At 59.6% G+C, this 25,831-nt stretch overlaps 2 protein-coding genes across 3 annotated transcripts; both read right to left on the minus strand.

The window, feature by feature from the left end:
• Positions 1–593: 593 nt before the first annotated feature.
• Positions 594–8,065, minus strand: LGALS4 (galectin 4). Its single transcript, XM_039510633.1, has 10 exons — positions 7,912–8,065; positions 6,495–6,583; positions 4,977–5,181; positions 4,210–4,344; positions 3,550–3,579; positions 3,112–3,153; positions 2,430–2,459; positions 2,052–2,140; positions 1,426–1,591; positions 594–837 (listed from the first exon to the last, which is right to left on the minus strand). The coding sequence occupies exons 1-10, from the start codon at positions 7,954–7,956 to the stop codon at positions 691–693; spliced, it is 978 nt and encodes a 325-aa protein (XP_039366567.1). The 5' UTR covers positions 7,957–8,065; the 3' UTR covers positions 594–690.
• Positions 8,066–12,461: 4,396 nt separating this feature from the next.
• Positions 12,462–25,529, minus strand: ECH1 (enoyl-CoA hydratase 1). Of its 2 annotated transcripts, none has more exons than XM_039510982.1 (10): positions 25,433–25,529; positions 21,921–22,098; positions 20,328–20,416; positions 19,736–19,860; positions 18,341–18,389; positions 17,774–17,838; positions 15,391–15,461; positions 14,645–14,716; positions 14,016–14,166; positions 12,462–12,743 (listed from the first exon to the last, which is right to left on the minus strand). In XM_039510982.1, the coding sequence occupies exons 1-10, from the start codon at positions 25,512–25,514 to the stop codon at positions 12,639–12,641; spliced, it is 987 nt and encodes a 328-aa protein (XP_039366916.1). In that variant the 5' UTR covers positions 25,515–25,529; the 3' UTR covers positions 12,462–12,638. The 2 variants fall into 2 exon arrangements, with proteins under 2 accessions (XP_039366916.1, XP_039366917.1); XM_039510983.1 differs by lacking the exon at positions 25,433–25,529 and adding an exon at positions 24,866–25,017.
• Positions 25,530–25,831: the final 302 nt, after the last annotated feature.

Consider the following 25,831-nt stretch of genomic DNA (forward strand, 5'->3'; position numbering starts at 1 on the left):
CAGGAGCAGGGGACCCTGCCCTTGGGCGTCCCTCGTTCTGTTTCTAACCCCGATGGTTTGGTGCAGCCCGACCCGTTCCAAAGGCAAAGCGCGGGGGGGCGGGGGGGAGCATGGAGCCCAGGCCGGGGGCGAGTGGGGAGAGCCGGGGGGGCGGGCAGGCTGTGGGGACCATGAGGTTGCCGGCTGGGGATGGGGTTTGTAGAGCTTGGCTGTAGGGTGGCTCAGGTCAGCTGTGCAGGGAGTTAGCAGGTGGGGGGCTTCTGGCAAGGGGGAGGGTTGCAGTGGGGGCTGTGGGGCATGGGGGGGTTTCCTGGCACTGGAGGAGAGGTCGTGGGGAGACTGGGAGGCTTAATTTGGTGATGTTTTCCAGGGTCTTAGCAGGCGGCCTGGGAAAGGGAGGGGTCAGAGGGTCATTATAACATCTCTAGGCCATCACAACCATCCCTGCGCGGGCCTCAAACTTGGCTCCACCTGGAGGAGAGTCCCCAGCAGCTGTGAGCAGGGCAGGGTCTATGACACACAGGGAAGCGGCTCCGATTCCACCCAGCAGTGGGCGGCGTGAGGAGGGGAAGGCAGTCCACCCGGCAGCATCATTGAGAGAAGCAGAGTAGTTTATTGGGTCTGCGATGCCAGCCGGGGGCAGGAGGGCAGCGTTGTGTGTCCCTCCCGCGCGGGGCGGTGGGGCCGGGCTCAGAACTGGACGTAGGACAGGACCACATCGCCGTTGATCTCCAGCGTGTCGATCTTCTGGAACTCGTGGAAACGGTGGTTGTAGTCGAAGAACGGCTGCCCATTGGCGAAGACCTTGAAACGTCCGTTCCCGCAGCGGATGGAGAGCTGTGGGGGGAGAGCGGCCGTGAGAAGGACCCACCCTGGACAGCCGCAAAGGAGCTGATCCCTTATGGGACCAGGCAGCATGGCCTAGTGGAGACCGTGCTGCCAGAGAATCCCCATTAGCTGCTAACTGTATAGGGGCTATGACACACAGGCACACAGTTCTGATGCCATCCAGCAGAGGGTGAACATTCTCTCGCTCATTCTCTGCTCTAGAAGAACCTGAGCTTGAGCTAAAGGAGAATCCCCATTAACTGTTAGCAGTATAGGGCATATGATACACATGCGAGCAGTTTGGATTCCATCCAGCAGAGGGCAGCAGTTACCTATTACGCACACATACCCCCTACCTCCCCCTCCTCTTCCAAATGCCCCAGGACTTAAATTAACAGAGAATACCCATTAGCTGCTAGCTATATAGGGGCAACGACACACAGACTTGCAGTTCTTATGCCATCCAGCAGAGGGCAGCAGACTGCATGAGCGTGCACACACACTGCTCCGGAAGACCCTGGGCTTGAGCTAAGGGAGAATCCCCATTAGCGGCTAGCAGTATAGGGCGTATGCCACACAGATGAGCCGTTTACTCACTTCGAAGTACTGGCCAGGCTGGAAGGGGTTGTGAGGCAGCTCTCGCTCCTCGGCGCCCCAGTTCCCGTTCAGGAGGCTGTTCCTGACCACCACCCTCTCGTTCAGGCGGGGGTTAATGTGCAGGGCGATATCCTTGGAGTGGCCCATCTTGAAGTTGATGCAGAAGCTGGAGAGGCAGAGAACCGGTGAGGCTGGGGAATGTGGGTGTGTGTGGGGGGGTGTCATCTGCTCTTGTGGGGGGTGTGGCTTTGGGGAGGGGGCAGGGCTGGCAGATACACAGGGCCATTGCACTTGGCTGGGAGAAGCCAAGTCTGTGCTAGAAAGCAGGGCCTGAGGGTTGGAGCACAGGGCTGGGAGCCAGGACTATCCCCAGCTCGGGGAGGGGAGTGGGGTCTAGTGGTTGGAGCAGGGGGGCTGGGAGCCAAGACTCCTGGCTTCTATCCCCAGCTCTGGGAAGGGAGTGGGGTCTAGTGGTTAGAGCAAGGGGGGGTGCTGGGAGCCAGGACTCCTGGCTTCTATCCTCAGCTCTATGCTGATTCACCATGAGACTGGGGGGGAGGGGAAGTCACTTCCCCCCTGCTGGTGCCTCAGTTTCCCCTGCTGAAGACAGTGCCGTGGCTGCATACCTCTTAGCGCCCTGCGGGACGAATCCTTTCACCACCACCGTCTTCTTGGACGTCAGCCCGCCTGGGAAGTTAGCCACATAGGGCACTTGCTGCAAGAGAATGGAGACCCCTCGGCTAGAACTGTCTTGTCTAGAAGCGTCTCCGATGTGTTGCAGGGAGGGGGCTTAGCAGTGCTCCAGGGAGCGGGGCAGAGGCGGGGCGGGGCGGAGGGGAGGTCCTGCTACCAGCTTCGTTCAGCGTGGCTCTTGGCCACCTGGCACGTTCCACCCCAGAGGTGGCTGCACTCCGGGGCTGGGGGAGGAGTTGAGGGAGAAAGCGTAAGGTGGCTTCACTGCGGGAGCGAAAGGGCAGAGCGAACCCCAAGTCTGCTGCACTTACCGGGTTAAAGGCAGCGGGGCCAGTCATCATCTGTGGGGCAGAGAAATCCAGGAGTTATTAATCTGGCCAGCCGTGGTGTGGCCCAACCCTCCCGCCCTAAGGCCTTGTGGGGTGTCTCTGTCCCTCCGGTCCACAGAACTGGCCATCACCTGATGGCTCCTCTCTAGTTTTCCAGGAAATATCTGGCCTTTCCTTAGCTAAAATCCTCTCCTAGCCCAGCAGTTTCGAGTTGGATACAGAATTCGCCTCCACTTCCTGTCTTATACTGCTGTGTAGAACTGCAGTGCAGCTGTTCAATGGTAGCTGCACCCCACCCCAGAGGTGGTCGCATCTCAGTGCTGGGTGAGGATTCCCTCTACAATCAGCTGCCACCTTCCATCCTAGAAGTGGCTGCATTTCAGTCATGGGGGACATGAGTTGCCCACCCTGTATAAACAGCTGCTGTGCCATGCCCCAGTGGCGGCTGCATCTTGGCACTGGGTGACGGATCCCCATACAATCAGCGGCCACGTTCCAGCCTAGAGGCGGCTGCATTTCAAGAGTGGGTGAGGTGATCTCCGTATAAGCAGCCGCCCCGCCCCAGAGGTGGCTGCATCTCGGGGCTGAGCTTTACAAACAGGGCTCAGGAATACGAGGGTGTTTATCAGGGAATTTCCTCCTTCCCGGGCCGCAGTGTACTTACCGGCAGGCTTGTGGCTGGTGGAGGCATATTCGGCTGCATGCCCTGCGCGACGGAGACAATATAAGGGGGGTTACAGGGTTGGAATGGCGCTCCGAGAAGCCCGGGCGAGCTGAGGCCGTGGGGCTGATCCAGGGAGGAGTGGGGCCCGGGATCCCGGCTAGAGGGGCCCATGGGATCTCTGCTCCCCAGGGGAAGTGGCTGCTAAGACAGAGGGAAGGTCCCTATGACTCTTTGTGGGTTGGGGGGGGAAGGACCCCCTGCAGGACTCCCCCCTCCCATGCCCTCTGGGCTCGTCACACTGCAGCAGGGGGCCCAGTGAAGCCCGGCTGGCTTGTGGGGTGGGGTGTAGCTGCAGTAATGGACTGGGTGCCCCTGAGTTGCCCACCCTGAACTGGCATCTCCCCCAGCCCCGGGCATGTGGGTCTCCTGGGTACTTACAAGCATCCCGGGCTGCGGGTAATACATCCCCTGCAGGAAGGAAACACATGTGACACTGGGCCCAGAGAGGGGAGAGGTATTGTCAATCCCGGACGCCTGGGTTCTCTCCCCAGCTCTGGTTGGGGAGCAGGCTCTAGTGGTTAGAGCAGGGGGAGTTGGGAGCCAGGACTCCTGGGTTCTAGCCCAGCTCTGAGAGGGCAGTGGGGTCTAGTGGTTAGAGTGGGGGGGCTGGGAGCCAGGACTCCTGGGTTCTCCCAGAGCTCGGGGAGGGGAGCGGGGTCTAGTGGTTAGAGCAGGGGGGATCTGGGAGGTGGTTAGAGCAGGATGGCTGGGAGCCAGGACTCCTGGGTTCTCTCCCCAGCTCTGGGAGGGGAGTGGGGTCTAGTGGTTAGAGCAGGGGGGGGGTCTGGGAGCCAGGACGCCTGGGTTCTGTCTCCAGCTCTGGGAGGGAGCGGTATCTAGTGGTTAGAGCAGAGGGGCTGTGAGCCAGGACTCCTGGGTTCTATCCCCAGCTCTCCTACCATCCAAGCTCTCAGCTTTTCCCCTGAACCAACCCATACGTTGGCGGTTTGGCTGCGGGGCCGGCGCTGTGCGTCAGCGTCCCCGTCCCGCGTCTCCACCGCCCGCCCGTGCGTCCCGCCCCCCCCCCCGGTCACTCACCCCGCCCCCCATCATGCCCCCTCCCATGACGTTGAGCGACTGCAGCTCGAGGTCCCCGTCCACTTCGACGACCTGCACGCGCTCGGGCGGGATGCGGTGCCGGAACTCGTAGCAGGGGGCCCCGTTCACCGTGACCTGGGGAGGGAGACAGGCAGCGTCAGGATCTGGCCCCCTCTGCCCCACCCTCGGCTCTCAGGCAGGGGGTGCCAGACTTGGAGGGTGGCAGGAAATTGGGGGTGAGGCCTCCTGGCCCCCCATGTTAGAGAGCAGGTGTTGGGATGTTTGGGGGGGGGAACAATTCCCCCTTTCAAAGCCCCCCACCCAGATGGGGGGAGAGGGGTGTCACCCCCCATCCCTTTTCCCAGGCCATTGGGGCGCAGCCCCCACCCCACTGGCCTGGAGCATTCAATTGCAGATGGGGTATCGCCCCCCCCCACGTCCTCTTGATCCAGTGGGGCCCACCCTCCCCATGGGTTGCTCCCCACCCCCCATATTTCCCCTTCACAGATGGGGGATCTCTTCAATGGGGTATTATCCCTCTGCCCCCCAATGCAGAATATGTCTATCCACAGCCCCCCCCGTATCCCTTGTGCCCCACCTGCCCCCCCACAGGCCCCCCCATATCCCTTGCAGCCCCCAGCAGGCTCCCCCACATCCCTTGTGGCCCCCACCTGCCCCCCACAGCCCCCCCATATCCCTTGTGCCTCCACCTGCCCCCCCACAGCCCTCCAATATCCCTCATGCCCCTCCCCCAATACCCTCCCTACCCGGTAGCCCTCGGGGGTGATGCTGAAGACCATCTCGAAGTGCTGCCCCCTGTGGAAGGGCATCTCGTGCTTGTGCTCCTCCTTATCCCACTTGCCGTGCTGGAAGCTGTTGAAGACGATCTTGTCCCCGCTGTCGAAGCGGGGGTTGAAGTGCAGGGCGATGTCGGCCCCCTTCTCTGGGCCACAGGAGAAATTCACGCGGAACCTGGGGTGCAGGGGAGGGGGGGGTGAGCGAGCTGGGGGAGTCTGGCCCAGGCCCAGGCTGTGTTGGGAGCGGGGGGAGACGGGAGCGGGATCTGGTCCCTCGCTATCAATACCTGCTGGGGGTGGAGGGGTAAAGGCCAGCGGGAAAATTGCAGCTGGAAATTCAGGTTTCTAGCCATCTAGCTGCACCGCTGACCCCTCCTGGGTGGACTCGGGGCTGCTGATCTGTGTGTCATAGGCCCTATACTGCAGAGGGGGAATTCGTTGATGGGTGCTGGATAGAAGTGGCTGCGGGTCGGGATTGAGGGGCACCAGCAGAACTGTGTGGGGGGAGCCTGGGGCTGGGATAGCAGGGGCTGTGGGTTGGGAATGAGGGGCACTGGCAGAGCTGTGGGTGGGGACCGGGGGCCAGGAATGAGGGGCACTGGCAGAACTGTGGGTGGGGAGGCCAGGGGGCTGGGGATCGGGAATGAAGGGCACTGGCAGAACTGTGGGTGGGGAGGCCAGGGCCCGGGAATGAGGGGCACTGGGGGGGGGGCTGAGTTCTTGTTCCCATGAGGGGAGGAGCTCACTCTGAAGGGCAGTCGCAGCAGGGAGGGGGTCCAGGGACCCCCCCCCCCAAAAAGAGGGAATGACGTGGCGTTGTGAGGCGAATGCCCCCAACCAGGGGCCGGTAGCCAGATCTAACTAGCCCGCAGCAGCTCTGAGCAGCGATCGGGCCTGGGGGTGACTTTCTGGCGTTGCCATGACAATGGCTTTGGTTTGGGAGGTGCTACACCCCCTCCCTGCCCCCCCATATCCCCTGGCGTAGGGGTGTGTCAGGTGTACGCGCTGTGCTCCCTGGTGCAGCTCCCCTTTCACCCCGTCCCTCCCCCTGCTCGGCTGGGAGCTCCGGCCCTTTGCCCCACAGTCCCTCCCCGCGCCCGGGGCTCCAGGCTCGGGCGGCAGGTTCCTGTTTCTCTGTTTTAATCAGCCACACGCCCAAGGTCGTCACCCTCGTTAAACATCCCGCAGTGCTTTATGCCACGGCCTGGCCAAACTGGACCAATCTGCCTCCCGCGATCCCCTCCGCTGCGTGACTCTGCGCCGTACTGTGTCCCAAACTCCTGGGCCGTGTGGCTGTTAAACACCTTCCACCCCAGAGATGGCTGCATCCCAGCACCAGGCGAGTGATCCCTGTATAACCAGCCCCCGTGCCCCACCCCAGAGACGGCTGCATCCCAGCACTGGGGGAGGGAACCCTCTTTAACCAGCCCCCATGCCCCACATGAGCCCAGCTGTCCCCCTTCCTTCCCCCCGCGCCCGACGTGTTACCTCTTGGTGTGATGGGGCACCGTGCCCTGGACATAGATGGACATCCCGGGCCGCAGCCCCCCGGCGATGGGGTTGGCATGAGGGAGGGGCTGAGAGATGGGGAGAGAGAGAGAGACGATGCTGAGGGGGGAATTGACCGGTGACACCCCCGACCCCGCAGACACACAGAGTGGGTGCCAGTTCCTCCCCACCCCCCTTTAGCGATGCCTGGGGAGCCCCCTGCTGCCCTCCAGCCTCACCTCTCCCCGAGTTGCTCCCCTGGGGCTGGGATCTGGCCAGGAGCCCTTCAGGAACCAAGCCGGGGCTCTAGGCCGCAGCAGGGGCTGGGGAAACTGCTCGCTTTGCAGGAGGAGTCTAGTGCTCCTTGGCTGGCAGCCACCCCCCACCCTAAACCACCTGCGAGGAGACAGCCCCCAGCCTGCAACCCCGGCCTTTCCCGAGGCTGATTCTAGTTAGCGGGCGTCTGTACCTCCCTTTGGGATCCTCGGGGAAAGGAGCCGCCAGGGACCGTGCGTTAATTATTAATTGATCCCATCCCCATAGGGGAGCTGGGTGGGACCGCCCAGGGCTCCGGCTGGGCTGGTATCGCTGGAGCCGAGAAACACGCAGGGGATCGGGCGGGTTCCCCACCCCCCGGCCTGCGCCCCACCCTAACCCCCCTCGCCCCTGGGCCCTTAGCCAGGTGCCTTCCGGAGCGGCTCCCCCAGGTCCGGGGGTAAAAGCCGACTGGCTGGCGGGGACGGGAGCCGAGCGGAGCCGGCGGCCGTGGGCAGGCTGCGGGGATCTCTGTGTTTTGGTGAGCTGAGCAGCATTTCCCTGGGGGGAGGGCGGGGGGGAGGCTAAGACGTTCCCACCCCAGCCCCACACTGCAGTTCGTCTGCCCCAGCGTCCTCATCCCCACGGTGGCTGGCATAAACTCCAGCCCCTCTGTTTGTTATTGCCTTGGCATCGGCTCTCAGGCAGGAACCGACGCCGGCCGCGCTCTGTCGGCATCTCGGAGTGGGGTGTAAGTTACACACCAGTTTGGGGGATCTTCGCATGGTGTAACTGACTCCCCACGAGATGGGGCCGGCAACTAACCAGAGTGCCAGACGAGGGGTGTCATCTCTGAGCGGGGGGAGCAGAATCAGGCCCCTGTTCGCCGCCAGCCGGACTGGGAACTTTCCAGCGTCGCCAGCCAGGCGCCCCTGAGACCCAGCCATGCATTACAGGGCCGGGGGGTTGGCTGGAGCTAGCCGAGGGGGAGGGCTGGCTTGCTGGCTATCGGCAGCCACCGTCCATCCAGGGGCCAGCCGGGTGTAAATCTGCTGCTGTGGAGCTGCCACTGGATTTGTGCCGGGCGTAACGGAGAGCACAGGTCTTTAGGTGCCCAACTCCCATGGGTTTGAGAGCACTGCCCGGGGTGTGTGACACTTACCGGGTTGTAGATGGGCTGGTAGCCGGGTGCAGGCATGTAGGCCATCGGGGCGCTGGGGGAGTCTCTCTGTGCAGCGAATGGGCAGGACGGGGCACAGGGAATGGAGCAGGCGGAGGGCAGGGGGTTTATAGGCCTGGACTGGGAGGTGGGGCAGCCATGCCACTCGGCCAGCCTCCGCCCACCGGCCCAGTAGAGGTGTCACCCCCCCTGCCCGGCCGCGCCCAGCTCAGTGGAAAATCCCCATTGCCAGTGGAAATGGCAAAGCCAAACTGATGATGATCTAGTGGTTGAAGCTGGGGGGGCTGGGAGGCAGGACGCCTGGGTCCTATTCCTAGTCTGGTAGGAGGTGGGGGTACAGTGGGTTAAGGCAAAAGGGGGTGAGAGTCCAGACTCCTGGGGCCCATCCCTGGCTCTGGGAGGGGAGTGGGGACTAGTGGTTAAAGCAGGATGGGGGGGCTGGAACCAGGACTCCTGGGTTCTAGTCTGGAGTGGCTCACCCCACAACGTGCTTAGAGCAGCGACCCCGTCCAGTGTCACATGCGCTTTGTGACCATGGCGCTGGGCCGGTCGGTTTCCCTTCGAGCTCCTGGTGACATCCCCTTTGTGGTGGCTGGGCGCGGGGCCCCTGCAGAGTGGGGTGGGGATTAAATTCACACCCACATCCCGCTTAGGGTGCAGGAAAGGCAAGAGTGATGCTGGGCTGACCGGGACCCATCACGACAAATACCAAACAGGCCTGTAATGTAGAACCTGCATTACTGTTAGTGCCTGAATGTACATCAGCCAGAATCACAGGGAGTGGGGTCTAGTGGATAGCGTGGGGGCGGGGGCTGGGAGCCAGGACTCCTGGGTTCTACCCCAGCTCTGGGAAGGGAGTGGTGTCTAGTGGTTAGAACGGGGGGGGGGGGCGCGGGGGCTGGGAGCCAGGACTCCTGGGTTCTACCCCAGCTCTGGGCAGGGAGCAGGGTCTAGTGGTTAGAGCAGGGAGGGTTGAGAGCCAGGACTCCTGGGTTCTCTCCTCAGTTCTGGGAGGGGAGTGGGGTCTAGTGGTTAGAGCAGGGGGGGGCTGGGAGCCAGGATACCTGGGTTCTCTCCCCAGCTCTGGGCAGGGAGCAGGGTCTAGTGGTTAGAGTGGAGGTGGGGTGGGCTGGGAGCCAGGACGCCTGGGTTCTCTCCCCAGCTCTGCCACAATCCTTGCTCACAGATTTTCCATTGACCCAACCCTGGGGCTGACAGCTTAGATGCAGGCGGTGGCGCTGGGCGGGACGCTGCCGCCTTCCCCCGTGGCTTAGGGGGTTTCCAACCTTTCAGGAGTGTCCTGGACTCTCCAGGAATTAAAAGAGTCACCGTTCATGTCATGTGACCAGCCCTCCAGGAATACGTCCGGCTAAAATTGGCAGCCCTGCTTTGTGCCGATCCCTTTCCCTCTCCGTGCCCACGTTTCTCCCCCAGCGTGAGAGCAGCTGATCCCCGAGTCGGGGGCACTGGCAGCTTAGGGAAGGCAGAGGGCCGGGCGCTGGGTGGCGTGGCGAAGGCCCAGCCATCATTGGAGCCAGCACATGGGTAGCGGTGACCTGGATTGGATCTGGGGTGCTGGCACAAGGCAGGCGATTTGGGTCTGTGGGGAGCAGAGGGGACGTGCTGGAGGATACGGGGTGGGTGGGCTGGGTGCCTCCCTGTGCCCTTTCCCCCAGGAGGTGCAGCTCTCCAAAGAGCCGTGCCCAGATGACAGATAGGTGCTGGCCCGGGGCTGTGTTTGCTGACGAGGGGAGCGTCCCTGCCTGACCGTGGGCGGCTGGCTCAGCGTGGCAGAAAGCAAACAGTGGGCCCCATGGACCGGTGCCTTTGGCCCAGCTGGCTGGGGGACGGGGGGTGGGGGGGGTGGGGGGGGTGCAGCCGGCAGGGGAGGGACTGGCTTCCTCATTGCTAAGCATCCCGGGCCCTGCCTGCTCCCCCCCAGAGCCAGGTCCCCGGAGTTGCGCTGGGATGTGCACGCTCTGCTCAGACAGGGGCAGGCTGAGCACAGGGCTGGGAGCCAGGAACCCCAGCCGTCCTGTGCCAGGTCCCCAGGGGGTGATGTTCTTACAGGCATCGGCACTGGTGTTATGGCAGCACCTGGAACCCGCCCTTCCCACAATGGGGCTTCATTGGGCCAGGTGCCGCAAAGACCCAGAGTGAGAGGCGGGGGTCAGGTCTGGCGTTACGAGTGTAGTGCTTATTAGGTGTATTACGGTAGCAGGTGAGCTCCAGGCCCCATTGTGTGTCCGGTCTGAATAATTAGCGAAGGGGGGGGAAACTGAGGCACCGAGAGATGTGACTTGCCCAAGGCACGAATAGAACTCAGGTGTCCGGACTCCCAGCGCTGCTGCCCTGTGGCCACGTGGGGGAGGAGGGGAGAAGACCAGGGCCCTGGGTGCCGTTGAGCCCGTTCACGCAGGCTGGCACAGGTCAGCGTCTCCTCCAAGGGCACGGGCCGAGCCTCCCCCCGCACCGGGGGGCGGACGGGATGGTGCCGCTAAGCTGCATCCTGCCAGCCCAGGCCTTGCCCCCGCCCGAGGAAGTTCAGCCCCAGGTCGCACGGGGTCACCTTGGAAGGCGGGTGTCCCCCAGGCAGCGAACCCGATGCTGTTTGCTGAGCCTGCAGGATTGTGCCACGCAGCTCGTTCACTGGGCCACAGGACAGGCCAACAGAGGTGGGGCGGTTGGAAGAGCCAGCGCCCCTTGGCTTGGTGCCCCATCCCCTCCCCACCCAGAGCTCTCCCAGGAGCTGGATTTTATGGGTCGATTGCTACCCTCCCACTCGCAATGTTCAAAGCAGAATAGGGCAGAGTAGGCAGGTGTGCCCGGGCCCTTGGGAATGGGTGGGGGTGGAAATGACAGCTTAGCGTGCTGGCATCGTCTCTTACCCGCCTCGGCTACATGCGTGAGCGTCGGCCCCGAGAACGTTTTCAGCTGCAAAAATGCAGATTTGGCAACCACGGAATTCGGGTGGGTTTTGCCAGATGGGTCGGGGTGAAAAAAAAAAAAACCCCAACCCCACAAAACGCCAGTGAATCGCTTTGATTTGCCCCGTTTAAACCAAGCAAACCAGCCCCCTCCCGCCCACACACTGAAAAGGAGGGAAAAAAACAAAAACACTCAGTATTTTTGGTGCCCTGAAATGAAGCTTTTTTTAAGCTTTTCAGTGCCACGAAATGTCAAAGCAACCCAAGGAGAAAACTCAGAGCTGTGCCAGCTGTGGCCATAACCGTGCATGGGGTTGGCGCCAGCCTGGCTGGCGGGTGCTGCCGAGGGGATTTCAGCACCATTGGGAGCCAGGGAGGGCTCCGTGCCAATGGGCAGCAGGTGCATCACACATACAAGGCTCCCCGGCACTGGTCTTGCCGTACTCGTCACTACAGGGTGTCTGGTAAGGTCTCTGCTGCAAGCCTGGGGCAGATTGCGAAGCTCGGCGTCTGTACGATTAGGGGCTGCAGGGCTGGCACTAAAAGGGGTGCACAGACACCTGGCAGGCCCCCTTCTCGCTCCTCGGCGGCTCATGTGCCAATTTCACAACCGTCACCCATTGAGATGAAACAAAATGCTACTCAGGAGCCTTGGTCCTCTTGGAAAATACCCAAAACTGCCAGGAGTAAAGACAATGAACTTCTGGAGCTAGAGCTGGGGAGGAGCGGGGTGGGGGTGCAGCAGGTCCCCCCGTTATCCTTCACCCAGGCTGGTAACGGGGTTTGTTTCGTGAAAGGGGGCCACGGCCAGGCTTGGCTGACACTGGTGGAAGGACCGTGGGTGGAGGAGCCGGGGTTAGGATTGTGGCTTACTGGCTGCTGAAGCTGCTTGGTAAATAAACGTGGCCTTGTTTTCTCTACAGTCCCCCTCCCCCCCCCCCGGCAGTGCCGTGCGTTCAGGGGCTCGGCTTTCGACCGTGTAACGACCAAGCGGTGGGGATGGCAGGGCTGTGAGCAGCCCGGGGCTGGGTGCTCCAGGGAGATGTTGAGAGGTTGCCAAGTGCCCATCTCTGGCCGGGGGGTGGGAGGGAGAGAAAGAGCTTGTGTGGCCCCTGGAGGCAGGGGGCTGAGCCCTGGCAACGACCCACATGGCTCCCTCATGCTAAGGGGATGCATCAAACCCCCTTTCCCCTGCTGGGCTCCCCCCCCAGCCCCCCACTTTAGCTCAGGGGCCTGAGCCAGCAGCAAGGGGGCAGAGCGCACCTGCTGTACGGCCAAGCCCAGGGCAGGGGAAGCCCTACCGGTCCCCCAATCTGTGCCCCCTCCTAGGGGCAGGGTCGCTCACACTGCATTTCAGCCTCCGCCAGCTGCCTGGTGTCGGCCTGAGATTCCTGCTTTCCCCCTCGACCACCTGGGGGGCAGGAAGAGAAGGTGTCTCACCAGGCACCCCCCAGTAGCTTGGGTAACGGCTACAGTGGCCACCCCCCTCCAGCTTGCTCCTTCCAGCCACCCCCTAGGGCTCCCTTTTCCCCCCATGTTCAAAGCCTGGACGCCTCCCTCCGGGCCCCACTGCTCAGCCCCAGAGCTCACGCAGCAGGGGGCAGGTTTGCTTGGGTTTCAGTTTATTAATAAACTCAGCTCTGGGTTGATCTCATTGGTGGCTTCTTCTGCTATGAAACGAGCGTTTGGGGCTAGCGCAGGCCCCAGGGCCTGACCCAGAACGGGGGTCGGGGGGGGGTCACAGTAAAGGCACCGGGGGCTCAGAGTCCGACTGAGCCGCAGCTACATCTTGGAGTACACGACGTCCTTGGGGCTCTTCTTCTCCACGGCAGCCTGGGCAGATTTCATGAGGTCCTCAGTCTGCAGCATGCTCATGTTCCAGGTGGCCTGGGGGGAGGCAGGGCAGGTAAAGGGGGCAGGAGAGCCGCTGAGGGGAGGGAAACGCGCTGGGCCACTCACCTCTAGCCACAGGAGGCTGCAGGCAGAGTTCCAGGGCAGGGGCTGCGGGTGGGGATTGAGGGGCACCAGCAGAACTGTGTGTGTGGGGAGCCCAGGGGGCTGGGGATCGGGAATGAGGGGCACTGGCAGAGCTGTGTGTGGGGAGCCCGGGGGCCGGGAATGAGGGGCGCTGGCAGAGCTGTGTGTGGGGAGCCCAGGGGCCGGGAATGAGGGGCACTGGCAGAGCTGTGGGTGGGGAGCCCGGGGGCCGGGAATGAGGGGCACTGGCAGAGCTGTGTGTGGGGAGCCCAGGGGCCGGGAATGAGGGGCACTGGCAGAGCTGTGTGTGGGGAGCCCAGGGGCCGGGAATGAGGGGCGCTGGCAGAGCTGTGTGTGGGAGGCCAGGGCCAGGAATGAGGGGCGCTGGCAGAGCTGTGGGTGGGGAGCCCGGGGGCCGGGAATGAGGGGCACTGGCAGAGCTGTGTGTGGGGAGCCCAGGGGCCGGGAATGAGGGGCGCTGGCACAGCTGTGTGTGGGGAGCCCGGGGGCCGGGAATGAGGGGCACTGGCAGAGCTGTGGGTGGGGAAGCCGGGAATGAGGGGCACTGGAAGAGCTTTGTGTGGGGAGCCTGGGGGCCGGGAATGAGGGGCGCTGGCAGAGCTGTGGGTGGGGAGGCCGGGAATGAGGGGCACTGGCAGAGCTGTGTGTGGGGAGCCTGGGGGCCGGGAATGAGGGGCACTGGCAGAGCTGTGGGTGGGGAGGCCAGGGGCCAGGAATGAGGGGCACTGGCAGAGCTGTGTGTGGGGAGCCCTGGGGCCGGGAATGAGGGGCACTGGCAGAGCTGTGTGTGGGGAGCCCAGGGGCCGGGAATGAGGGGCGCTGGCAGAGCTGTGGGTGGGGAGGCCAGGGGCCGGGAATGAGGGGCATTGGCAGAGCTGTGGGTGGGGAGCCCGGGGGCCGGGAATGAGGGGCACTGGCAGAGCTGTGGGGGGGAGCCTGGGGGCCAGGAATGAGGGGCGCTGGCAGAGCTGTGTGTGGGGAGCCCAGGGGCCGGGAATGAGGGGCGCTGGCAGAGCTGTGTGGGGAGCCCGGGGGCCGGGAATGAGGGGCACTGGCAGAGCTGTGGGTGGGGGGGCCGGGAATGAGGGGCGCTGGCAGAGCTGTGTGGGGACCCCAGGGGGCTGTGGGTCAGGGCTAGGGGGCAGCAGCTTGGTTGCTCACCATGTACCGCAGGCCCTCGGGCACGGAGTGGTCTCTGGAGTAGATCAGGTTGACCTTGGTGCCCTGCACGGCCACGGGGCTCTTGCCAGCAATGTCGGCCGCCAGCTCGAAGGCGCCCTCCAGCATGGCCTGCTTGTCCTGGAAAACCCGGCTGGGGAGAGGGGAGGAGCCATGTGGAGCTAAGGGGGGCGCTCCGACCCCCAGAGCTGGGACACAGTGCCCACCCCCGCCTTGCGGATGGGACAGACCCCGTTCGCAGCAGCGGGGTCTCCAGCCAGTCGCAGTGCACATCACGGCAGGGGGTGTGGCCCAGACCCCTCCCAGTGGCTCTACCCCACAGACCCATGCAGTGGGGGAAGGAAGCCCTCAGCCAGCATGGGCCTCTCTGCTCTCCTCACACGCTCAGGAATGGGGACGACTCGGTTCTATCCCCAGCTCTGGCGGGGGAGCCGGGACTCCCGGGTCTCCTCCCAAAACAGCCACAGACTTAGCAGTTTAGGAGAAACCCCCCAAGCCCTCTCTGTGCCTCCCTTTAGCCAGCTGTGTGTTGGCAGCACAGGCTGCTTCGCCTCTGGAAGGAGGGGGGGGGCATTCGCTCCCCTGGGTAACGTGCTCATGGGGGCAGCTACCTGACCAGGCCGCTGCTCTCAGCTTCTGGAGCCATCATCTTGCGGGCGGTGAAGGCCAGTTCATTCACCAGGCTGGGGAGGGAGAGCACAGGGACAGTTGTGGGCATGACACCCCCCCCCCCCTCGGGGAGAGGCTGCACCTTGCCAGCTATGCTGTACAGGTCCCTCCTCCACGTCTCCCCTCTCCCTCTGCCAGCACAGCAAGCCTGCGGCCCTGCCCTGCCGGAAACACGGCTACTCCGACACCCAGCCAGCTTCCAGGGGAGCTGGGCGACCAGGGGGGAGTCCTAGGTGGGGGAGAATGGATCCTTCAGCTGGGCTGGAGCTCCCTGCAGTCTCTCTAAGCGCCACAGACCTTGGGCTGTCCCCACTCCCCTCCCCAGCAAGGTCCCGTGGGCAGAGGCCACAGGGCGACTCATGAGCCAGCCCAGAATGTGGCAATTCAATTCAAGGAGCACGGCCGGGCAGAGGCAGCGATGCTCAAATTGCAAGGCAAGGATGGGGTCAAAGGTGGAATCGGCTCCCCACGATGGGGGGCTGTGGCGGGACCTGGGGCGAGGGAGGACAGGGCCCGGAGAAGTGTGAAAGGGGCATTTCTCCAGGCGCTGACGCTCAGATTCTGTGGCACCCAACCGAACCCCCAGGGCCGCTAGCTACCACGGATCCGCCAGCTCCCAGTCACCTGACTGCCCCTTTTAATGGGGCTGGGGAGAATCCCACGTTTGAAACCCGCTGCAGGTAGATACCTCTGGTTCCCGATGATCCTAGGCAAGCGCTGCAGCGTGCCCACGTCTGCCGCCAGCCCGATATCCACCTCCTGCAAGGGGGGAGAGAAGGGCAGGGCTCAGACACCCTCGTGCCTAGACGCGAGGCAGAAGGGGCATCAGCTCACTGGGCCACACGAAACACAAGGTGTGTGGGGGGGCGTCAGACCAACCATGACCCGTGGGGAAACAGCCCTGGCTACACAACGGCAGCAGGGACGGAACCCAGGTCTTAAACCACGAACCTCTCCTGCCTCAGCTAAAAAACCCAGCTCTGCTGGCCAGGGCTGCAGAAGGCGCCCTATGGGGCCCAGCCACCACTAGAGGGAGCCACCTGGAGCTGGGGTAAGGAAGGTGGCTGTAGCAATTGTTGCAGAGGGAATGGCACGTTTGCCAGCCAATCACTCTGCTTCTATCAGCCACCCCCCTTTTGCCTTTGACAACAAACTCTTCCAAGCAGCGACTGTCTTGCTATACCTGTCCAGCACCTGCTACCACAATCCTGTGATGGACTGAAAAGTGGGTTACGATTGTGATCTGTTACTTTAAATGCTCTGGGGTTTTCCTGGTCCTGCTGGCAGGCCAGGGGGGCACTGTAGGAAAACGGGTGATCAGACTGAGTCAGCAAAGAGCCAGCTCAGAGTAAACTAGGGTGAGCTGAGCCCCTCTGCCTCAGAGAGCAGCCTGCTTTGTCTTGCTCTGGTTTGGGGCGCTGGTGTGTTAGGATTGTGGATTCTAAGCAATAAAGTTATGCAGCAACCTTCCAGTGAGAGTATTGTGTGTTTTTATCTAACCTGTGTGTGTGAGTACATCACTAACATAACTCTAACGCATCGTCACCAAGCCACAGAGTTGACATAAATGGGTTCTCTGGGCTATTGGTTTAGGCTCTCAGCATATTCAGGCATCAGTACAAATCCCAAAGGGGTTCTGCAGAACCGTGAAAGGCAACTGTGACTCCGGGATCTCTTGATGCCGCCTGCCATAGGGGTACATAAGGGTATAGGGAGCCCATGGGTTCACCAAAAGGGTCATGTAAGACCTCTACTGAAACCCTGCGTCACACTGGTCATTGTAATCACTGCAAAATTTAAGTAAAGAAAATAGTGAAGAGTTATATATATGCTGAAAATTCTGTTCTTTAGGGCTGTAGTTGAAAGCGGGTCACGCAAAGGTAGTGTGCCTTGAGACAAACGTCTCCAGACAGGGGATGGGAGACCCTTCTCTCACTGCGTGTCATACAATAGACGTCTATTAGCATGCCAATGCCCGTGAAGAGCCGGAAAAGACGTCAGAAGGAAATTAACAAGAAGAGCTAAACAGCGGGGGAAGAGAGGAGATGCCCTATTTTGAGGTGAACATCACAGGTCTGTGTTTGGTATTTTGGGGGTGCAGAGAGACAGCCTGGCACCTTTCACCTAGGAAGTAAACTTGTTGAAAACCCTGGGGTTATGCTATCTTGTAGGAGACGGGGGGGATGCCCTGTTAGCAAAGGGGAGGCTCTAAGGTCTAGTCTACACGGTGGGGGGGGGGGTGTCGAACTAAGGTACGCGACTTCAGCTACGTGAATTGCGTAGCTGAAGTCGAACTACCTTAGTTCGACTGACTTACCCGTCCTGACGCCGCGGGATCGAAGTCTGCGGCTCCCCCGTCGACTCCGCCACCGCCGTTCGCGGTGGTGGAGTTCCGGAGTCGACGGGAGCGCGCTCGGAGTTCGAACGATCGCGTTTAGATTAGACGCGATAGTTTGAACTCCGAGAAGTCGAACGCGCTCCCGTCGACCCGGCGGTAAGTATGGACCTATCCTAAGAAGCGTTATGATTTTGTTTTATATGTAACTGTTTGTTTCCAATCTTCTCACTTGCTAGCACTTGAATCTCTGTTTGACAAACTTATTCACACTCTACATAATTGCATTGAGTCTTTCAAGCTGGCGTGTATTTTTCTTTTGGGAATAGTGGATCTGAGAGTTCTGCACAGCAGGGGCTGGGCACTCCAGAGGATGATCCAAGGGCTCATGAGTTAGTGTGCGCCTATCGCTGCCTGTACAGAGAAAGCCGGGCCAGAGCCTGGTGGTTTCAGGGCGCTGACCCACAGACCAGACTGCCTCCGAGGTGCCTGAAAACCCTGGATGCCCCTGGGAAGCATCAAATGAGCTTGGATTCTGGAGGACAATTGCACAGCTGCATAAATGCCTTATATTCCGCGGTGTGGAAAACACAGAGCAGTGCTGCTGGCACGTTACAAAGTAATAGAGCCAGAAAAGCACAGCGCTGTCCCAGCATGCCCCAAAACATGCTTAAAAAGCCAGCAACAATCCAATTTCTGCTCTCAAATGAAGGGCAGCAGAGGGCCAGGGAAATACCTTAACTTGGAACCATGCATCCTGGGTGCAATACCGGATATCACAGGCAGAGATCAGGTCTACACCTGCAAAGGGAACAGACAGTCGTTCTGGTCCTGCCGTAACATTCCCACATCTCCACCCCTTCCGCCTTCCTGTCCTCGTTCTCCTCTCTCTGGTGCCAGGAGTCTCCAGGGAGGTTCAGACAAGGCTTCCCCGTGGGGCATCCCCTACATGGATGGGTGCACGGCGCCCCCTAGTGCTGTGTGGGGTTCAATACTAACTCAGAGGGAAGGGTGCCCCCTACTGATTCACTCATATAACTGCTGGCTTTCTCCATCACCCGATTCGATCCCTGGCCTTGCTGTGAGGCTGCCAACTAATGTCAGTTCTGAAGGCAGTTTGGACGCCTCTCTGCTGGGAGTCGCACCCTCAGCACACTCCAGAACAGCCAGCGCCTTCGGTCCCTCACGGCCTGTGCCAGTTTGGAAGCAGGGATCTAAGACGTGAAAGGCTCCGCAGCCTATTGCTGATTCCAGCCCACCTCACCCCCATGAGGAGCCCCATTCCCAATCCAATGGGTCTCACCTCCCCCAATGCAGCCTCCGTGGACAGCAGCAATCACAGGCTTTGGACACTGGAAGAAAGCCAAGAGGACGTTAATCAGAGGAGCCAAAGCAAATCAGCCCCTGCCAAGGTCAGCAACCCACTACTAAGGGTAGCAGGGACGCTGGCTCGTTGGGGCTTCTAAGCCCTGCTCTGTCCAGATGGGCCAGGTTCTTGCTCACGTCCTGACTTCAGGGCTGACAGTGGGGCCACGAGAAGCTGGGGGCTGCAGGGAAACCCCGATACACTGGGAGAAGGGCAGGGAACACTCCCCCCAAGGAGGGTTGGTGCAGGGAGCTACAGCGCTAGTCAGGGAGGTAGTGCCAGGAAGATGCTTGGATGCAGTTCTCGGTGATCCCAGGGCATGTTATTGTTGTTATATGTAATCGTAGGGCCCATGAGCTCTAGTCATGAACCAGGCCCCCATGGTGCTATTTTTATGGTGATTAGGTATATTACAATAGCACCCAGGTGCCCCAGTCATGGCCCAGCCCCCATTGTGCCAGGTGCTGTATATTTTTATTACTACTGTATTAAGGGTATTATTGTAGCACTGCCCCTCCTTGTCACGCTAATATCTTGGGACCAACACAGCTACAACAACACTGTAAGCGACGAGGGATGAAATTTAAGGATGTATTATACGATAATACTAAAGCAAGCATGCACAAAAGACTTTACAGCAGGCACCAGCGTCCCAAGCATGTGCTTGGGGCAGCATTTTTCAAGGGGCGGCACTTTTGAAGGGGCAGCACTCCGGGCCTTTTTTGGGTGCATGAGGTGGCAAAAAACCTGGAGCCAGCCCTGCTTTATAGCATAATAATTTCATATTTATACTTGCATTTTAAGATGAAATAACATTAAGGGGCAATTCATTTATTTGATGAAGAAATTGGTAAAGGGTTTTTTTCTTAAGCTGTGCATGAAGCTTTCTATAAATTGGGAGCTACCCTATTTATAATGAATTATAAGCTGATTAATATTAAATTTACTTTTTTTGATATTTAATTTTTATACTCAAATATGTTATTGGCTATTAATAATATTATTTTAATGATCATTCGCATCAATGCAAATTCTGCAGTTGCTAATATTTCAAACCATTTAAAAATTCCGCATACACCACTTGTTAAAACGAAAACATATTTACGACCATGACTCATGGCTGTGGCTGGAGTCACGACTATTCATACTTTTTATTTACTCCTCCTAACAAACTTAACTTTAGCTAGTCTGAAGTTTAGGCTTTAAGGCCTGCTTTCTACTTGCATTTCATACACACGATTAGCATAAGCAAACATTTCCCTCCTAGTCCACACCAGGCAAGAACATCTTCCTGGCAGGACAGGTGCTTGTGTCCCTGCCGACCCTTCTCACCCTCTCCAACACCGTGAAGCTCTCCTGATACTCCCTGATCTTCTTGCGCAGGTTCCACGCCTTGCGAGCCGTGTCGTCCCCTTCCACCATCACAAACACGCTGCCCATCTCCATGAGGTCGATGCCTGCGGGCAGGAGGGAAATCACAGACACCCCTACTTCAATCACAAGAGTACCGATCGACCTCCCCGTGGCGCTGCAGGCCCCGATCTAGGGACTGGACACGCAGCTGCTAAGACACTGACTGCTAATGGTGAGGTCGGGGCCCCCGGGGTCATGCAGGACTGGGGGAGGGGACTCACACCTGAGACTGATGTTGCTCCTACCTGCCCCACCCAGGTGAAATTGGCCCAGGATGGCTTCTACTGGCCCGGCCCAGAACAGTCCTGCCAGGGGGAGGCGATGCTGAGACTGGCCCAGCGCAGCTCCTAAGTCCAACAATGTCCACTGAAAGAACCTCTTGCATAGCGACTGGTCACTATCGCAACCCGGGAGCTGGCCTCTGGCCAGCAGGGAACCCACCCCATCTACACAACACATAAGCCACTCATCCGAGGCTCTCCCCGCGTCCAGCACATTCGGGTTTCCTTACCGGCAGTGAATAGCTTCCCGGCACCCGACACCACCACTGCGTGGCACTCTGAGTCCTGGGCAATCTTGTTGAAACACACCACCATCTCCCTGCAGGGATCAGAGCAACGGGAGATCAGCCGGGCTCTCGCTAGAGGAACAGTTACTTCAGCCATCCCAAAAAATTACTAAAACCCTCACCCCTAATTCTTGAGAGCACCCCGCTCACTCTCTAGGGGCGAGAAAGGAGTTCAGACTCAGACCCATTGGCTGATCCAGACACCAGTCCCACCGGGCACCCTACCAGCTCCAACAAGTTTCAAGGCCAGTTCCCTGCCTGTTGGGTATCACTTGGGGACGAGGCTCTTACAGTGCAAAGACGGTTGGCTTAGAGGAGACACACGGCACAGCACGAGTGCAAGAGAATCAAAACCACCTTTGTTTTTGATCTCTTGGGTGGTGAGAGATCAGAGACAGGCTATAACTGGGGAAGGACATGGAAACATCCCGGCTCAGGGTGAGGATGGTAAAGCATCAGCGACCCCAGCTAAGAACATCCTATCGGCAGCACCTCACCGGGAAACATGCTGCTTTAGAAGAGGGCTTTATAGGCCAGCTGTGCTGAAAAGGAATCTGCGGCAGAGGCAGGAATCGAACCCAGGTCTTCTGAGCCCCAGCCCCTAAACACAAACCTTCCTTTCACCAGACCTCTCCAGTTCACCAGGACTGCTCCCAGCCATTCCAGGAAATCAGCTGTGGCTTCTCCCAATACAGCTTCCTCCCATCACACATCCCCTTTCCAGGGTTTCTCAACCCGTAAGTTGCAACTCCAACTTGGGTGGCCTGAATGTGTCAAATGGCCAGGCAGGAGGCCCATGGGGAGAGGGAGGGAGGGTGTCCTGCCCCCAGGGTGGGGTGGGAAGGTTGCAGAGCTCACTGTGCATGCATCCCACAAGGGCAGCTCCAGTCCCGTGGGGCTGGCTGGGCACGGCTCCCCACTCCGAGCACTGTTACATGGCGCACATCGTTACAAGCTTGGCCCATCTACCCCTCCATCATGACAAAGGGGTGGTTGGGCCCAACCTGAGTGGCGCTGCGTCCCCGTACCCCAGGCCGCCATGCTGGGAGCAGAGCCGAGCCAGCCCTTTGGGACAAGAGCCACTGCTGTGGTACGCGTGGTGTACTTAGTACGTATCACATTGATTTGTATATTCTACAGCGAGGGTAAGAAATATGTAGTAAGCCAGATGTGTCTGGCTTATTTTAGCACTACGGCTATTTACCGGGTTACAAATCATCAAGATTTACAAATTGGTCCTAATCCCAGAATGGGTGAGAACCACTGCACTCCAATGCTGCCCCACCCTGATGCTGTCACATTCGGTTCTGGGCTCACTGGGGCAGAAATCCGATTGAGATTTGACCCAGTTCACCCACCGCCTGGCAGAGCAACGTGTGCTGTCGACACCACAAGAACAGCCACTAACTGGTCGCTTCTCTCTCCTTGCTTGTTTCTTGTTGTCTAGCGACACAATCTAGCCTCAGCATCGGCGGATGGGGGGGGCAGTGCTAGGGGACCTCTCATGGGCCCCTCCACCAGTGTTTCTAGGATTACCTCCAGAACACTGTATTCATGGCGTTCCGTTTGTCCGGCCGGTTCAGCTCCACGTGGAACACTTTCTCCCGCACCCGGGACACCTTCAGAGTCTCATAGCTGTGAGATGCATGAGGCTGCTCTGGGGCCGACGACATGGCTCTGAAGCTAAGCAGTGGCTGAATCTGAGCGGACAGCTCTGGGAAAAGAGAAACACGGCCTATTAACATCAGGGATCCCAGCACAGGAGAATTCCCTGTGAGGGGGTACTGGGCTGCACTATTAAATGGGGCAGAGTTTGGTAAACATAAGAGGAGCAGTGTAGCCCAATGGATAGGGCACAGGAGACTCAGGACTCCTGGGTTCTATTCTTGGCTCTGCCACAGACCTCAGGCACATCCCTTTCCCCCCATATCTGAGTTTCCCCTCCCACCCCTTGTCTATTTCATCAGTAAGCTCTGACACAGAGACTGTCTGCATATTGCACAGCACAAAGGGGCCTAGGGGTACATTCAGCGCCCCCACTGACTGCTGTTGGGAGCTCCTCTGGGCCTGGCCCTTTTGAAAGTCAGTGCCTGAGTCGGACTTTCACAGCCCAAACGATGGAACCCAAGTTACAGTGTCTCAGCCTCTGTTTTCTTTGCCACGCAAAGATTAAAGCTCAGTGCTGCCTGTAATGCTCCATGCCTCTTGGCAGAGGCAAGGGTTTGGAAGAATAATTAACCAGGGGGATGCATGGAGATGGAGCGATAAGATACAGAGCACATAAGGAAGCTGGTGTTTGAGAAAAGGAGGAGGGTGGGTTAAATTTTTCCAGGTGGTGCATTTTAAAATCTTTCTCTAGGTGCGGAATTTATTACGCAATTTTATTTACACAGTGGTCCCCCTCCCCGAATTTTATCACAGAAAAAAATACCCAGACTTCTCTCCGTCCTTCCTAGGGGATCTCAAACCTGCACACCTTGAGCAGCTATAGTTATATGTAAGCGAGCAGACTGCTCTCTTGTTCATCTGCAGTGCCTTAATCCTCACCAACCACCTGACGGGGAGCAATATTAGCTGCATTTTGCAAACTGGGGAAACTGAGGCATAAAGTGGGGCAGTGACTTGCAACATCTAGAAAGAAAACCCAGGAGTCCTAGCCCCATGCCCCTCTCTATTCTAACCACTAGAACACACTCCCTCTCAGAGCTAAGAACTGAACCTGAGTCTATACTCTCAGCTTCCCTGTTCTATCCACTAGACACCATTGTCCTCCCACAACCAGGTATAGAACCCAGGAGTCCTGACTCCCACCCTTCCTGTTCTAACCACTAGGCACCACTCCCCTGCCAGAGCTGGGATAGAACCCAGGAGTCGGGACCAGTTCTGTCACCTCAGGCAAGTCCCTTCCCCACTCTGCACCTCAGTTTCCTCAATTTTAGTGCAAGGACACTGAGCTACTTCCCAGAGCTGTGAGGCTGAATTCCCTCGCGTCCACAAAGGGCTTTAGGATGTTTGGATGGAAGAGGTGAGAAAAGGGAGACATAAACCCCCTGAATACCCCGTGCATTCCTGGGACAATACTCAACGCTGCACGTCAGTGCGGTGCTATCTGAGACACAACCTTTCCCCTAGTGTCCTTTGAACAGGCTTTTGGAGTCTGGCTCATAAACAGCATGTTCACGTTGGAGGGGTGGGGGAGAGAGATGTTCAGAGCTGTTTGCTCCTTGCCCAAGTCTTTCACTGGGGCTGAGCCGGGTGCTCAGGCCACCCTGCTTCGCCTGTTTGCAAAATGTTTTCTCCTGAAAGATTCCACACACGTGCGCCCAGCAGAAGCCCTGGGAATTGGAGCAGATCCCGATCTAGCTATCTTCAGTACTTCTGTGCCACCGCCGCCCCCCCTTACAGTAGCATCTGAGCACTGCCCCATCCTCCGGTGAGAGAGGGCACAGCTGGACTAGTATTCCCATTGTACAACTGGGAAAACCGAGGGCTTGTCTACTCTTGAAATGCTTCAGCAGCACAACCGCAGCGCTTCAGTGTAGACATGACTGACACCACTGGCGGCGGTTCTCCCATAGGCAATCCGCCTTCCTGAGAGGTGGTCAGTTGAAGGATTATCTACACGGGGGAAAGGGGAGGTTAGGACGGCATAACTGCGTCGCTCGGGGTGGGGATTTTTCACGCCGCTGAGCAACATAGCTGAGCGTCAACCTAACTTTTGAGTGTAGGCCAGGCCGGACAAACGGTGCGAATAAGGGACTTGCCCCAGATCACACAGGGGAACCTCGGGGGGCGGGAGGACAGGGGAGACACTGAACCTAGATCCTCAAGGCCCGGCCCAGCATGTTAACCACCGGTTCGTCCTTCCTCTCGAGGGCCCAGCCTTGCCAGCGGATCCACGCAGACGCCCGCCGACTTATTTCAATGCAAGTCCGCCCAGGCCGATAAAAGCTGTCACCATCGGGTCCATAAACCGCATCCACGTCACCGGGCAAGCACCCCCCCCTCGTGTAACGACGCCCAGCTGGTCGGAATCCGCAGGCCACACAAAGCAGGTCCACAGCCGTGTCCCCCGCGTTTCACAGGTGGGGAAACTGAGGCAGGGGACAGGGACGTGCATCCCAGGCTCCCGCTGCCTCTGCGGGACGCACCTACCTGTTCATCAAGCCCCAGGGGACCTGCTGCTGCCAGCTGGATACTGACTGGGGGGGGGGCACAACCTGCACAGGGATTGGGGGGGGATCTGAAATTAGGGGAGGGTCAGCAGCAGGAGAGAACAAGGTGCCCTGCGGGGGCGGCCCCCCTGCCACGCCCAGGAGGGGGGTGACCCTGGGGCTCCCCCAGGCGAAGTGGGGGGGGGCTCCTAACCTGGGGGGGGGGGCTGGACATGAGGGGGATTCGCCCCCCCATGACTGACACGGGGGAGGAGGAGGGGCAGGTCAGGGTGACGGGGGAGGGGTCAGCGGGGGCCTGTCCCTCACGTCTCCTCAGCAGCCCCCTCAGGACGGAGCCCGCAACCGCCGCCGCCATCGAAGCCTCCCGCGCTCCCGGCTCGCGCTGCGGCCGCTGCGCGGCCCCGAGTCCTGGGCAGAGCCCCGCCGCTAGTCACCTGACCCGTAGCCCCGCCCCCCTCCGGCCGCCATTTTCACTAATGGCAGACCGAAGGAAAGATGGCGGCCTGTTCCCAGCCCCGCCCCCTCCTTCCGCCATGACACCCAGCGAGGCGGAAGGGGGCCCGTCTGCCATGACACCTACAGAGGCGGAAGTGGTACCCAACAGCTGCTACAGAGGCACATGGGGGGAAGCTGAGTGGTGGCGGTGGCGTACAGCCACTGCAACATGGGAGGCCCATCTGCCCCCGCCACTCCGAGGGGGCCCAGCCACTGCTCCAGCTGATGCCTCCACCCCATCCCTCTCCCTGCTGCCCCACCTGCAGCATCCCACTCAGCCCAAGAGAACCCAGCCTTTGTCAACCCCCCATAAACCGCCCCGCTCGTCTCCTCTTTCTGGGGCGGGGGTAAGTTTATTTTGGATGGCATCATACAGACCAAGCGGGCCCCAGTTTCTGGTGACTCCCGGCTGCGGTTGCTGAGCTGTTGGAAGTAAGGATTTACTCATCACTCTCTCCATACATCGCTGAGGACACAAAGATGCCTTCCACGACCTGCCGGCTAGCTTCCCGTGAACACACAAGGGGACAGCTTGCTTAATTAAAGGGCACAATATTAAACAGGTGTAATTGTGCATGGACACTTGGGGCAGTTTAATTTAAACCTGTTCCTAATTGTCTTAAATTAAACCAAAATAAATATCCCCAGCAGACATTTAAAGTTAAAGGTGCAACTTTTTAAAAAAAGCATTTAATGAGGCAGAATATTCTTGCATAGTCAAAGCTTTATCGTGCCTGATAGACCATCTTGATTCCTGGTTCTATTATAAAATGCCAA

This window comes from Mauremys reevesii, linkage group 22 (assembly GCF_016161935.1).
Source record: "Mauremys reevesii isolate NIE-2019 linkage group 22, ASM1616193v1, whole genome shotgun sequence".
Lineage (NCBI taxonomy): Eukaryota > Metazoa > Chordata > Testudines > Geoemydidae > Mauremys > Mauremys reevesii.